General features: G+C 41.9%; 1 protein-coding gene across 4 annotated transcripts in view; it reads right to left on the minus strand.

The window, feature by feature from the left end:
- Positions 1 to 5,738: 5,738 nt before the first annotated feature.
- The window catches only part of LOC115130877 (uncharacterized), a 47,137-nt gene continuing 36,872 nt past the window's right edge, over positions 5,739 to 16,003 (minus strand). For all 4 annotated transcript variants that reach the window (XM_029662431.2, XM_065019820.1, XM_029662430.2 and 1 more), the window contains 4 exons: positions 11,743 to 11,957; positions 11,225 to 11,476; positions 10,929 to 11,035; positions 5,739 to 7,051 (listed from right to left, as the gene is read on the minus strand). In XM_029662431.2, the coding sequence (XP_029518291.2) occupies positions 6,762 to 7,051; positions 10,929 to 11,035; positions 11,225 to 11,476; positions 11,743 to 11,957 (864 nt within the window). In that variant the 3' untranslated portion in view covers positions 5,739 to 6,761. The remainder of the gene's footprint in view (positions 7,052 to 10,928; positions 11,036 to 11,224; positions 11,477 to 11,742; positions 11,958 to 16,003) is intronic.

Here is a 16,003-nt window from a genome sequence, read left to right on the forward strand (position 1 = left end):
CAATGAGGATAGCTGAGCTGACTACACTGACTGTGCTAGTGGCAGACTCCACTAAGCTGGCAGGCTGGCTAACAGCCTGCTGCCTTGCCTCCACCCTATCTCATTGTGGAGCTAGAGGAGTTAGAGCCCTGTCTATGTTCGTAGATAAGATGAGAGCACCCCTCCAGCTAGGATGGAGTCCGTCACTCCTCAGCAGGCCAGTTGGTCCTGTTTGTTGGTGAGTCCCAGAAAAAGGGCCAATTATCTACAAATTCTATCTTTTGGGAGGGGCAGAAAACAGCAATTGATCGAGACTCTGCTGTAGAGCTCATCACTCCCCCTAACTGGGAGGGGGCCAGAGACAATTACTCGATGCTGACACTTCATTCTAGCTGATTTACACGCTGAAGCTATGGTGACCTCTGACTGTTTCATCCTAACATAGTTGGTACTCTCTACACTCACCAGTTTTAGCTTTAGCCAGAACCATCTTCAGATTAGCCTTAACGTCGGTAGCCCTGCCCTGCCCCCTGGTAAACAGTGTTTTTTTTTGTACCTTTATTTAACCAGGCAAGTCAGTTAAGAACAAATTCTTATTTTCAATGACGGCCGTTAACCCACTGTTCAGTGGGTTAACTGCCTGTTCGGGGGCAGAACGACAGATTTGTACCTTGTCAGCTTGGGGGTTTGAACTTGCAACCTTCCGGTTACTAGTCCAACGCTGTAACCACTAGGCTACCCTGCCGCCCCTACTGTGGGTAATGGAGTCGCCAATGACTAGGGTTTTCAATTTGTCAGAGCTAATGGTGGGAAGCTTCGGAGTCTCAGACCCCGTAACGGGAGGAGTAGAGACAAGAGAAGGCTCGGCCTCAGACTCCAACTCGCTGCTTAATGGGGAAAACCGGTTGAAAGTTTGTCAACAGAATGAGCGACACCGTTGGAGCATTCCTACAGCATTACCCTCCAGAAGCCATGAGAAAGTTGCCCGGCTGTGGGGACCGTGCGAGGGGATTTATACTACTATCTGTACTTACTGGTGGCACAGATGCTGTTTCATCCTTTCCTACACTGAAATTACCCTTCCCTAACGATTGCGTCTGAAGCTGGGCTTGAAGCACAGCTATCCTCGCGGTAAGGTGATTGTTCTCCTGTATATTATGAGTACAGCGACTGCAATTAGAAGGCATCATGTTAATGTTACTACTTAGCTTCGGTGTTGAAGGTCCTGACGAATCACGTCCAGATAAAGCGTCCGGAGTAAAAAAGTTGAATGAAAAAAAACTAAAAATATAAATGGTAATTAAAAAGTAAAAACTGTAAAGTTGTCAGGTTGCAAAGTAAGGTTGGCAACAAAACGCACAGCAACACGTAAACAAGTCTGAAAGTTGTGACCGGAAATGACAATATCATGCAAAAATGTCTAAAAACCTGTTTTTGCTTCGTAGTGTGGGTAGTGGGTAGTGTGTAGATTGATTAAATGTATTTAAATATATCATTAGAATAAGGCTCTGAATACTTAAAATGACCTGTCTCTCTCTATATAGAACATTCTATAACCTCTCGCTCTATGGGATTCTAAATGAACTGTTTGAAATCAATGTCTAGTGGGGACACTTCTTTACCCCTGTGAGTTGATATTGAAGAAATGTAATACCATTGTGGAATGAAACTAAATAAATAGTAATTCAAGTCTACCATATGGAAACTCCCCAAATACAGGTGTGACAAGCTTGTAGAGTCATACCCAAGACGACTCGAGGCTGTAGTCGCTGCCAAAAGTGCTTCAACAAAGTACTGAGTAAAGGGTCTGAATACTTATGTAAATGTGATATTTCAGTTTTTACAACAATATATTTTGCTTTGTTAGTATGGGGTATTGTATTGTGTGTAGATTGATGAGAAAAAAAATAACAACAATTTAATCCATTTTAGAATAAGCCTGTAACATAACAAAATGTGGAAAAAGTCAACGGGACTGAATACTTTCCGAATGCACTGTATAGTGAACAGAGCCCTATGGGCCCTAGTCAAAAGTAGTGCACTAAATAGTGAATAGTGTACCCATTAGGAACATCCTTACTGAGGCTTTCTTATTCTTATTTGTCTTCTTCTGTAGCCATTCCTGCAGTAAGGTGACCTAGTGGGTGGAATGTTAACATTTTAAAAAATGTCATAATTTATAAATATTATTTTAAAAATCCAGTTGAAATTCCAATGTTTTAATGTCAAACGGTTTTGTTATATATCAGTCTTCTGTGATGTATATCAAGTGTAATACTGGGATGCACACTCATTATTTAATACATTTAAACTCTATATTTGACATGGTACAGGTATCTTCTATTTTTTAATCTCATAACCATGTGTGTGAGGTGTATACATTTGTTTCAAACACTGATTTATCCCACTGCAGTAAAAGGGAAATAGGAGACTGCATGCCTGGTAGTCGTGTCCTGCCTCGTGGCTGTATGGTTACTGTTGTGATCATTAATAAGCTCAGTGTGTAATGCCGGAATATGAACAAAGCCAGTGATATCCAGTGTATTCTCATTACAGGGGGATTATCAAATGTGCCAGCATGCTCCGCAATCCCACATCATTAACTATTTGGACCATTTACAGTCAGTTCATCACTAATGCCCCCCACCCACACCCCCAAGGCATGTGATTATATTTGACATGTTATGACATTTAAATGTAGATTTATGCATCTTGGCGTGTTTGCAATGGATTAGGACTGTACCTTGACTTGTAATCATTATTTGCCACCTAGGACATCTATTTTAGTCTGTATTAATAAAGCATCACAATAACAATATATTTCCACCAATGTCTAGCACACATGTAAAAATGTGGTTTGTCTAACTGTATGGTATTTATGCTGATCTGGGGAGTTTATCACCATATAATGATCTGTTAATATTCCCAACTGGGTGATTATACCATTACCATCTTTGTCTCATCAGGGGAGGATGTGTGGTTACTTGGTTAACAGCAGAGGAGGATGTGCTGTATCCCTGGTAACAGCAGGGGAGGATGTGCTGTTATCTGCAGATTGCTCCATTTGCTCCTTTAGCCTACAGTGCAGCGCTTCATTTTCCATTAATATATTCAGTTTATATGTACACATGGGCTGCACCTCAAAAGATAGATAAGAAATATATACAGTAATAATTAAGTAATAATAAATTCAGTATAAACAGGAAAAAATAAAAATAAGTAGGCCTCCAACCCCAACCTACATTTCCCCCAACATGTCTCCATCCAACCTGCCATTCTTTCCCCCCAACCCCACCAAATCAACATGTCTCCATCCAACCTCCCATCCTTTTCCCTGCACCCCACCCAGCCAACATGTCTACATCTAACCCCCTCCACCCCCCACTCCCGTAAACCTTGTCTTCCACCCCATGTCATGTCTTCGTTTTGAAAGAAAAGCACATTTTTGTCCATTAAGATAACATCAAATTGATCAGAACTACAGTGTAGACATTGTTAATGTTGTAAATTACTGTTGTAGCTGGAAACGGCAGATTTTTTTAAATGGAATATCTACATAGGCGTACAGAGGCCCATTATCAGCAACCATCACTCCTGTGTTCCATTGGCAAGTTGTGTTAGCTAATCCAAGTTTATAATTTTAAAAGGCTAATTGATCATTAGAAAACCCTTATGCAATTATGTTAGCACAGCTGAAAACTGTTGTTCGGATTAAAGAAGCAATAAAATTGGCCTTCTTTAGACTAGTTGAGTATCTGGAGCATTTGTGGGTTCGATTGCAGGCTCAAAATGGCCAGAAACAAAGAAATCTCTTCTGAAACTCGTCAGTCAATTCTTGTTCTGAGAAATGAAGGCTATTCCATGTGAGAAATTGCCAAGAAACTTTAGATCTCATACAATTATGTGTACTACTCCCTTCACAGAACAGAGCAAACTGTCGCTAACCAGAATAGAAAGAGTGGGAGGCCTCTTTGTCAGTTTATTAGGTACACCACCTGGTTCAAGAAAATGGTTAACTCCTAAAGACAGTGAGTCACATGGCTGTGGCTTGCTATATAAAGCAGGCAGACAGGCATCAAGGCATTCAGTTACTGTTTGATTGAATCTTAGAATGGGCAAAACTAATGACCTAACCAACTTAAGTATGGTATCCTCATCATCATCGGTGCCATGCGCGCCGGTTCCAGTATCTCAGAAACGTCCGGCTTCCTGGTCTTTTCATGCAAGACCGTGTCTAGGGTTTACCGAGAATTTTGCGATAAACAAAATCCATCCAGTCAGTGGCAGTCCTGTGGGCGAAAACAACTAGTTGATGAGGTCAAAGAAGAATGGCAAGAATTGTGCAAGCTAACAGGCGGGCCACAAACAGGCAAAAACAGCGCAATACAATAGTTGTGTGCAGGACGGCATCTCGGAACACACAACTCGTCGGTCCTTGTCACAGATGGGCTATTGCGGCTCCAGTGGCACGCGATCACCAACACTGGACAATTGAGTGGAAAAACACTTGGAAGCACCTTGGAAGAATGTTCTATGGACATAACTTTTTGGACATGGGTCCCATTATGTCTGGCAAAAACCGAACACTGTATTCTACAGTAAGAACCTCATACCAACGGTCAAGCATGGTTGTGGTAGTGTGATGGTTTAGGGATGCTTTGCTGCCTCAGGACCTGAACAACTTGCCTTAATAGAAGGAACCATGAATTCTGCTCTGTATCAGAGAATTCTACAGGAGAATACCATGCCATCCATCTGTGAGCTGAAGCGCAGCTGTGTCCTGCAGCAAAACAGTGATCCAAAACACACAATCAAGTCTACATGAAAATGGTCAAAAAGCAACAAATTTGACGTTTTGGAATGGCCAAGTCAAAGACCTAATCCCAATTTAAATGTTGTGGCAGGACTTGAAACGAGCAGTTCATGCTTGAATAGCCACAAATGTCACTGAGTTAAAGCAATGGGCCAAAATACCTCCACAGCGACACAAGAGACTGATCATCAACTACAGGAAGCATTTGGTTGCAGTCATTGCAGCTAAACAACCAGTTTTTGAGTGTAAGGGGGCAATTACTTTTTCACACAGGGCATTAGGTGTTGCATAACTTTGTTTATGAAATAAATTAAATATGTAATTGTTGTTTTATTTGTTCATTCAGATTTATTTGATCTAATATTATGTTTTGATTGAAGATCTGCACTATTGGGTTCAAAGCTCAGCTGGAGTTTCACGTTAATCATACATATTGCATTACATCATGTGTGGTTGGTTAGATGTAATTAACAAACATTTCATATAATACTTTCCATTACAGTATACAGTATAATTGCACTTTTGTTCTAGTCTTTGCATGCATCTCTTTTACATCTAATTACCAGTGTCTTAATATCCAACCATTGCTCCATGTGTCCCTTCTCCCTGGTGAGTAATGTATTTATTTTGGGGGGGGTTTTTGATGCCAACTGCCCTAGCATAAGGTAACCTGTCATCAGCATCTGACGCCAAGGAGCATTCCTCAGAGACGAGGCCTACCCCAAACAATTCAATAAAATTCTAGATTGCATTTTGTCTCTGTCATTCAGTTAAGCCTGTACTCGATTGAAGTAGGATTGACATTTTTATTTCTTCCAAAAGGTGCCAGTGATATGGCAAATAGGAGACTGGACACTGGACAACCTTGACGAGATCACCGTTTGATGGCAAACTGAGGAGCACTGGTTACACATTGTTGTGGAATTTTACACAGGGACACTTGAAGTAAATCTTAAATGAATCAATGTTTATTTGTCAGCACGCTGGAGAGGTTCCAACAAACTTAATGCAGCATTGTGAACGTTGGTCAGAAGCTCTGCCTGGGCAGTCCCAGCAGTTGTCTTATATACGGCTATACACAGACAAGTTACATTTGCATGATTTAGCATAATTAATTCATTATTAGTGTTTTGTTTCATTCACATGACCGACCAATACTGGTTCATAACATGTGACTGACCAATACCTCACGAGGCTTCTTCTCTCTAAGCTGAGACGTCTTTCATTATCAAAACAAGGTCTGGACGTACTGCTAAATTGCAGTTACTGATAGTGAGGGTTCGTTCAGTCAGTCACTTGCATGAACACAGAAATTGGTTTATAGAACAGCACATGAATAGAACAAAGAAATTAGTTATAAGAAAAGCAAATGTATCACATTTGCATCACACTCTCAAGACCATTAAAGATGGGTTACTATACAGTGTCTTCAACATAGTCATAAACAAATCCCATATGTTCCATAGTTTACCAGAGGTAGAACCAAACGAGACAGTCAAAGGCCATCTCTGCATCAATTGACAGGACTGCACAGGAGGATGGTATATCAGGTGTAATTTGTATTATACGTAGGAGACGTCTCCAATTGTCTGACGCCTATCGATATTTGACAAACCAGGATGAACTAGTTTTTGCAAAATAGTTTCAAGGTGTTTGGCTAGAACCTTGGCGTACAATTTCATGTCAATATTGATGAGGGAGAGAGGCCTATGACTTGAACAGAGAGTCGGGTCTTTACCTTTTTTATGTACCAGATAGAAAACCAAGTCCCTCATGAAGAAACATAAGAAATCATTCACCATTCTCCAGCATGTGACATTCGGGCTTACAAAGACCCTACATTGGTCATCAATATACAGCTGATGTCTACATGCTCTTATGTTTTTCCTTTACAAATATAATTAAATGTATGATCTAAATTCTGTGTAAATGACTATAGGATACAGGGAGAGAGAATGTTCCCTCTTTGTCAGGGGCTTTGATGTGTCTGTGGTCCGAGCATGTTTCCTCTCACCCGTTTCTTCGATTTCTCACCTTGTTGTCCTCGGACTATTCTTTGTATCTCTCTAAACTCCTCTGTGTTTGTGTCCTGGTGCCTGTTTTCTTTGGCCCATGACTTTAGCCTCGTATGCTGGTTCTGGTCAATGATGCCAATGTTCAGATACTCACTGAACACATTCATGAACCCAGCTTTGTAGTAGCAGTTCGTCCCATTTTCTGAAAAGTCTTGATGTTTTCCAATGGACGAGCGGTTTATGCCTAGGTGTAGGGTAAACATGTACAATAAACTGGTAAGTCCTCTGAATAAAAATACTCATCCAAATTTAAGCAGTTACATAGAATTAAAGAGCACTGGAGTAGAGAATGGATGTTGAATAAGAGAGTGAATAGAGCAGTGGGGAATGGATTAAGCAGTGGGGAATGCATGGAGCAACATGGAATAAACAGAGCAGTGGGGAATGGATTAAGCAGTGGGGAATGCATGGAGCAACATGGAATAAACAGAGCAGTAGGGAATGGATTAAGCAGTGGGGAATGCATGGAGCAACATGGAATAAACAGAGCAGTAGGGAATGGATTAAGCAGTGGGGGAATGCATGGAATGCAACATGGAATAAACAAACAGAGCAGTAGGGAATGGATTAAGCAGTGGGGAATGCATGGAGCAACATGGAATAAACAGAGCAGTAGGGAATGGATTAAGCAGTGGGAATGTGGGGGAATGCATGGAGCAACATGGAATAAACAGGAATAAAGTAGGGAATGGATTAAGTGGGGAATGCATGGAGCAACATGGAATAAACAGAGGGGAATGGATTAAGCATGTGGGGAATGCAGCAACATGGAATAAACAGAGCAGTAGGGAATGGATTAAGCAGTGGGGAATGCATGGAGCAACATGGAATAAACAGAGCAGTAGGGAATGGATTAAGCAGTGGGGAATGCATGGAGCAACATGGAATAAACAGAGCAGTAGGGAATGGATTAAGCAGTGGGGCAATGGAATAAACATGGAATGGATTAAGCAAATGCATGGAATAAAAACAGAGCAGTAGGGAATGGATTAAGCAGTGGGGAATGCATGGAGCAACATGGAATAAACAGAGCAGTAGGGAATGGATTAAGCAGTGGGGAATGAGCATGGAGCAACATGGAATAAACAGAGCAGTAGGGAATGGATTAAGCAGTGGGGAATGCATGGAGCAACATGGAATAAACAGAGCAGTAGGGAATGGATTAAGCAGTGGGGAATGCATGGAGCAACATGGAATAAACAGAGCAGTAGGGAATGGATTAAGCAGTGGGGAATGCATGGAGCAACATGGAATAAACAGAGCAGTAATGGGAATGGATTAAGCAGTGGGGAATGCATGGAGCAACATGGAATAAACAGAGCAGTAGGGAATGGAATGGGGAATGCATGGAGCAACATGGAATAAACAGTGGGGAATGGAATGGGGAATGCATGGAGCAACATGGAATAAACAGAGCAGTAGGGAATGGATTAAGCAGTGGGGAATGCATGGAGCAACATGGAATAAACAGAGCAGTGGGAATGGATTAAGCAGTGGGGAATGCATGGAGCAACATGGAATAAACAGAGCAGTAGGGAATGGAATGCATGGAGCAACATGGAATAAACAGAGCAGTGGGGAATGGATTAAGCAGTGGGGAATGCATGGAGCAACATGGAATAAACAGAGCAGTAGGGAATGGATTAAGCAGTGGGGAATGCATGGAGCAACATGGAATAAACAGAGCAGTAGGGAATGGATTAAGCAGTGGGGAATGCATGGAGCAACATGGAATAAACAGAGCAGTAGGGAATGGATTAAGCAGTGGGGAATGCATGGAGCAACATGGAATAAACAGAGCAGTAGGGAATGGATTAAGCAGTGGGGAATGCATGGAGCAACATGGAATAAACAGAGCAGTAGGGAATGGATTAAGCAGTGGGGAATGCATGGAGCAACATGGAATAAACAGAGCAGTAGGGAATGGATTAAGCAGTGGGGAATGCATGGAGCAACATGGAATAAACAGAGCAGTAGGAATGGATTAAGCAGTGGGGAATGCATGGAGCAACATGGAATAAACAGAGCAGTAGGGAATGGATTAAGCAGTGGAATGCATGGAGCAACATGGAATAAACAGAGCAGTAGGAATGGATTAAGTGGGGAATGCAGTGGGGAATGGATTAAGCATGGAATGCAACATGGAATAAACAGAGCAGTAGGGAATGGATTAAGCAGTGGGGAATGCATGGAGCAACATGGAATAAACAGAGCAGTGGGGAATGGATTAAGCAGTGGGGAATGCATGGAGCAACATGGAATAAACAGAGCAGTAGGGAATGGATTAAGCAGTGGGGAATGCATGGAGCAACATGGAATAAACAGAGCAGTAGGGAATGGATTAAACAGAGCAGTGGGGAATGGGAATGGATTATGGGGAATGCATGGAGCAACATGGAATAAACAGAGCAGTAGGGAATGGATTAAGAATGGATGGAATAAACAGTGGGAATGGAATGGGGAATGCATGGAGCAACATGGAATAAACAGAGCAGTAGGGAATGGATTAAGCAGTGGGGAATGCATGGAGCAACATGGAATAAACAGAGCAGTAGGGAATGGATTAAGCAGTGAATGCATGAGCAACATGGAATAAACAGAGCAGTAGGGAATGGATTAAGCAGTGGGGAATGCATGGAGCAACATGGAATAAACAGAGCAGTAGGGAATGGATTAAGCAGTGGGGAATGCATGGAGCAACATGGAATAAACAGAGCAGTAGGGAATGGATTAAGCAGTGGGGAATGCATGGAGCAACATGGAATAAACAGAGCAGTAGGGAATGGATTAAGCAGTGGGGAATGCATGGAGCAACATGGAATAAACAGAGCAGTGGGGAATGGATTAAGCAGTGGGGAATGCATGGAGCAACATGGAATAAACAGAGCAGTAGGGAATGGAATGGGGAATGCATGGAGCAACATGGAATAAACAGAGCAGTGGGGAATGGATTAAGCAGTGGAATGCATGGACAACATGGAATAAACAGAGCAGTAGGGAATGGATTAAGCAGTGGGGAATGCATGGAGCAACATGGAATAAACAGAGCAGTGGGGAATGGATTAAGCAGTGGGGAATGCATGGAGCAACATGGAATAAACAGAGCAGTAGGGAATGGATTAAGCAGTGGGGAATGCATGGAGCAACATGGAATAAACAGAGCAGTAGGGAATGGATTAAGCAGTGGGGAATGCATGGAGCAACATGGAATAAACAGACATGGAATAAACAACATGGAATAAACAGAGCAGTGGGGAATGGATTAAGCAGTGGGGAATGCATGGAGCAACATGGAATAAACAGAGCAGTAGGGAATGGATTAAGCAGTGGGGAATGCATGGAGCAACATGGAATAAACAGAGCAGTGGAATGGATTAACAGTGGGGAATGCATGGAGCAACATGGAATAAACAGAGCAGTAGGGAATGGATTAAGCAATAAACAGAGCAGTGGGGAGCAAAACAGAGCAGTAGGGAATGGATTAAGCAGTGGGGAATGCAAACATGGAATAAACAGAGCAGTAGGGAATGGATTAAGCAGTGGGGAATGCATGGAGCAACATGGAATAAACAGAGCAGTAGGGAATGGATTAAGCAGTGGGAATGCATGGAGCAACATGGAATAAACAGAGCAGTAGGGAATGGATTAAGCAGTGGGGAATGCATGGAGCAACATGGAATAAACAGAGCAGTAGGGAATGGATTAAGCAGTGGGGAATGCATGGAGCAACATGGAATAAACAGAGCAGTAGGGAATGGATTAAGCAGTGGGGAATGCATGGAGCAACATGGAATAAACAGAGCAGTAGGGAATGGATTAAGCAGTGGGGGAATGGAATAAACAGAGCAGTAGGGAATGGATTAAGCAGTGGGGAATGCATGGAGCAACATGGAATAAACAGAGCAGTAGGGAATGGATTAAGCAGTGGGGAATGCATGGAGCAACATGGAATAAACAGAGCAGTAGGGAATGGATTAAGCAGTGGGGAATGCATGGAGCAACATGGAATAAACAGAGCAGTAGGGAATGGACAGCAGTAGACAAGCTTGTGATGTCGATACCTGCATTAGCCCTAAGCTTCTGGGAGGACACAGGATTGGCCATAATCATGGCCTGCTTCAGCATCTTCTCAGCATTCCCACTTACGAGTGTGTCAGCCAGCAGTGCCCTGTTGGGAAATGGGGCAGAGAGAGGGACCAGGGATGGGTGGGCAACATTCTATAAGACTTTAAGGTTAAAAATGGACATATTCTTATTCATGCTTTCATAAATAAATCCACTGTACTCTGAAACAGATTCACTTGCATGCCCAGTGCAGATGTACATGCATGCAAACATCTCACACCTGCTGACTCACCTGCACCGTTTGGCCTCCATGCAATTGCCAGTTGTCAAGGCAGTGCGGTGATGTTGGTAGAGAACCTGCATGACAAGGTGGCATCTTCCATTTGGGTCCGATTGAATACTTGTTACTAGAGCATAAAGTTGTGAATTCTTACTCTTGAGTTTTTCCAAGTCACGGTGTACTAGTGCCTTCCTTAATGTGTCCTTTGGTATGATGTGGTCGGCTTCCACAGCGTACCTTCCAGACAATATGGTGTTTCTTACACTTTTGAGGGAAGAGAAAAAGAAAGTGCATGAGACATATCAGGGGCCATATGTACAGTATCAAGCAGCTAAGAGTCTTCGAAACAGTCTTGAATATTGAAACATGACCTTTATTGATATTTTGAAGACATTTCCTGAGTGTAGAAATAATACATTTCTAAATTCATTTTCATATGATTAGAGAACTCATTTATTTTACAATTGTATCCTGAGTGTCTCTAAATCATCTATGCAATCGGTATCCAAATGAAGATGAAACTACTTTACTCTTTGTATGTGGCAACATAACCAAGGTCGTAAAGCTGGGCAATGATATAGTCGGTTTCCGCCATAGGTGCGATGGCATCCCTGTAGTCCTGGCTGATAATCTTCTTTTCTGGCCTTGCCCCTCCCAATATGGAATATTTTCCAGGATCCATAACATTATCATAGCGCTTCTGGAGTTTTACTAACTCACAGTAGGTTGGGAGGTTTTCCTGAACCTGTTTGAGGAAATAATTGTAGTCAGTAAGCATAAATAGTGTCACAATATCAATTTCTCTACTCCCAAAGGTTGTGCTCCCTATTCTTGCGCTGGGCGATAAAAGGTTCTCGATAACATTTTCCCTATAACGATGCTAAACTTTTGATAGAATATTTTTATTTTGTAGTGGCCGTTTTCCTCTTCCTAGGCTTCAACATCATGTATCATTTCTAAGGAGTTTGGTCTGGAGGCAGAACACATGGAAAGCCAGAGAGAAAGAGAAGTTGGTCCTCACACACACACACACACAGCGAGGGGAGAAGCAATCTTTTCCCTGTTTGCCTATCTGTTGGTAACATGTCTGTTGTATATTCATTCACTTTACGTTATGGATAAAAAGTTGTGATAATAAAGTGACTGAACAAAGCAACAACAAAAAAATAGCCAGATCGCACAAGCTTTTCAGCTTTTCAGTTAACTTTTCCTTATTTCTAGTGAACATTGGCACCAGTTTTTCATCAGAACTGTCCAACATTTTAACAAAACATTTTGAAAGTTGCCAGATTTTCCTCTATTTTAGCTCTAGTGCTGACATTGATTGATTGTTTTGACAGAATCCGATTCTCAATAATTTGCTTAAATCTGTCTCTTACACTTCTGGCTTTATTATTCATATAATCTAGGCCCATGCCTTTGAAAAAATGATTGTCTGTTTCAGAAATGTATTGTGTTTTCTGGCTTTATACAAAAATAATTGTTTGATAAGCCTTAATTATTAGTTGTAAAGTTGTGCCAACTACACAGCCTGTCTTGCTTGGAGATCTTGGGTCTATTGATTTAATTGACTTTCTAGAAGGGTCTCTTTTTTGAGGCAACTGCAATTTAGCTAGCTTGCAGTTGCTAGCTAATTTGTCCTGGGACATAAACAACGTTTATATCCCAGGACATTTTACCTGAAATGCACAAGGTCCTCTACTCCAACAATTAATCCACACAAAACGGTCAAATGAATCCTTTCTAGTCATCTCTCCTCCTTCCAGGCTTTTTCTTCTTTGGACTTCATAGTTACCACGACGACCGACCGAACTCAGTTCATCTTTCAATCACTCACGTGGGTATAATCAATGAGGAGATGGCATGTGGGTATCTGCTTCTATAAACCAATGAGGAGATGGGAGAGGCAGGACTTGCACCGCGATCAGCGTCATAAATAGAACTGACTTCTATTTTAGCCCTTGGCAACGAAGATGCTCGTTGGCGCGCACGAGCAGTGTGGGTGCAATAATTGAATAACGTGTATGTTTACATTTATTTTCCAACGCTCACACACACGACGCAAGGAGTGTGGTCAGCATGTAAAATAGAAGTAATTTCTATTTGTGACGCTGATCGTGGTCCTGCCTCTCCCATATCCTCATTGGTTTATAGAAGCAGATACCCACGTGCCACCTCCTCATTGGTTATACCCACGTGGGTGATTGAAAGATGAAATTAGTTTGGTCGGTCGTCGTGGTAACTATGACAATCGACAGGGCTAAGGTTTAAACCTACAGTAACATGTAATTTACTGTACATTTACATTTACATTTAAGTAATTTAGCAGACGCTCTTATCCAGAGCGACTTACAAATTGGTGCGTTCACCTTATGACATCCAGTGGAACAGCCACTTTACAATAGTGCATCTAAATCTTTTAAGGGGGGGTGAGAAGGATTACTTTATCCTATCCTAGGTATTCCTTAAAGAGGTGGGGTTTCAGGTGTCTCCGGAAGGTGGTGATTGACTCCGCTGTCCTGGCGTCGTGAGGGAGTTTGTTCCACCATTGGGGGGCCAGAGCAGCGAACAGTTTTGACTGGGCTGAGCGGGAACTGTACTTCCTCAGTGGTAGGGAGGCGAGCAGGCCAGAGGTGGATGAACGCAGTGCCCTTGTTTGGGTGTAGGGCCTGATCAGAGCCTGGAGGTACTGAGGTGCCGTTCCCCTCACAGCTCCGTAGGCAAGCACCATGGTCTTGTAGCGGATGCGAGCTTCAACTGGAAGCCAGTGGAGGGAGCGGAGGAGCGGGGTGACGTGAGAGAACTTGGGAAGGTTGAACACTAGACGGGCTGCGGCGTTCTGGATGAGTTGTAGGGGTTTAATGGCACAGGCAGGGAGCCCAGCCAACAGCGAGTTGCAGTAATCCAGACGGATGTAAACATTAAGATGCTATTGCTGTGGAAGTAATGTAGTTAATACAGTAAAAATACAGAAGTGTATTGGTTTGTGTTTTACAGTATCTCTTTGCTTGTTTTATGGTACAGTCTAGGCAAAATACAATAACTGTCTGGCAATCGTGGTGCCAGTACAATAATGTAACTCCAGCGAAAAGTTTTACACTGTAATTATGTTATACACATTAAATAATGCTCTATATAAAGTCTGAAGGTCACTTTCTGCTTAGGACTGAAGCCTGAAGAAACCAGAGGGTTCATTGTGGTTTAAAAATATATACTTATTTATTTTCCGAACATGAAACAGACCAAACCAAAATGTCTCTATCAGACAACCGAAAATGGGCATGATGGACAGTAGGAGTGTGCCCAGAGCCTTATAATTAGTTCGGCCAACTTTTGGAATTTTTAATATTGTTTTAATTCTAGACATTTAGTTACATATCATTGTTTAATTATTCACCATGTAATGTTAATAGGGAACTAACATGGCTGCCATAGAATGGTGAAGTGTGATGTAAAAGCATCATAATGCAGAAACCGCATTGGCCCAACTCTCTACATACATGGCTCTGGGTTCACCTACTGTGGAGGCCACTATCTGTATCTGTTATTTAGTATGCATGGAATTAAAAAAAGAGACCCTCCTAGAAAGTCAATTAAATCAATAGACCCAAGATCTCCGAGCCAGACAGGCGATTCGGTTGACCGTTTTATGTGGGGATTAATTGTCGGAGTAGAGGACCTTGTGCATTTCAGGTAAAATAACAACTCAACATTTATATCCCAGGACAAATTAGCTAGCAACAGCAAACTAGCTAGCTAAATTGCCATAAATGTTTTATGCTTTTCGACCTGTCCCCACACATTACATTCTACAGTAATATTGTAGTGTGGGTTGTAATGGAGGATAGAGTGACTTAAAAAGTTTTACTTAAGCCAATAATTATATCAAGGGTCATTCATCTTAAAAATAATGTTAAAAAAAAGTCTGGTCCCATACATTTTACTACACTTATCACTGAAGGTACTTGAACCAATAACCCTGCCAAAAGTGATGGAGCGTACAGCAGAGAACCAATATTGATAACCCCAGAACAACAGTGCGGTAGGTACAATGGTTAATAAGATTCAGCAACATGAACACAGGAATTACCCACAATCCACTTTTCCTTCTATACCACTAGCTATGGCTATGCCATTGACAATACACACATGGCTATTTTTCATTCATTTTTTTTATTTCACCTTTATTTAACCAGGTAGGCCAGTTGAGAACAAGTTCTCATTTACAACTGCGACCTGGCCAAGATAAAGCAAAGCGACACAAACAACAACAGAGTTACACATGGAATAAACAAACGTACAGTCAATAACACAATATAAAAAGTCTATATACAGTGTGTGCAAATGGCATAAGGCGGTAAGGCAATAAACAGGCCATTGTAGTGAATTACCAAATTAAGACTGGAGTGATAGATGTGATAGATGTGCAGATGATGATGTGCAAGTAGAAATACTGATGTGCAAAAGAGAAAAAAAAGTCAATTAAAAACAATATGGGGATGAGGTAGGTAGTTGGATGGGCTATTTACAGAAGGGCTGTGTACAGCTGCAGCGATCGTTAAGCTGCTCAGATAGCGGATGTCAAGGATTGGTAGGATAGTCAGTTTTGAGGGTATGTTCAGCAGCATGAGTGAAGGAGGCTTTGTTGCGAAATAGGAAGCCAATTCTAGATTTAATTTGGGATTGGAGATGCGTAATGCGAGCCTGGAAGGAGAGTTTACAGTCTAACCAGACAGCTAGGTATTTGTAGTTGTCCACATATTCCAAGTCAGAACCGTCCAGAGTAGTGAT

The sequence above is a fragment of the Oncorhynchus nerka genome, linkage group LG6, assembly GCF_034236695.1.
Source record: "Oncorhynchus nerka isolate Pitt River linkage group LG6, Oner_Uvic_2.0, whole genome shotgun sequence".
Lineage (NCBI taxonomy): Eukaryota > Metazoa > Chordata > Actinopteri > Salmoniformes > Salmonidae > Oncorhynchus > Oncorhynchus nerka.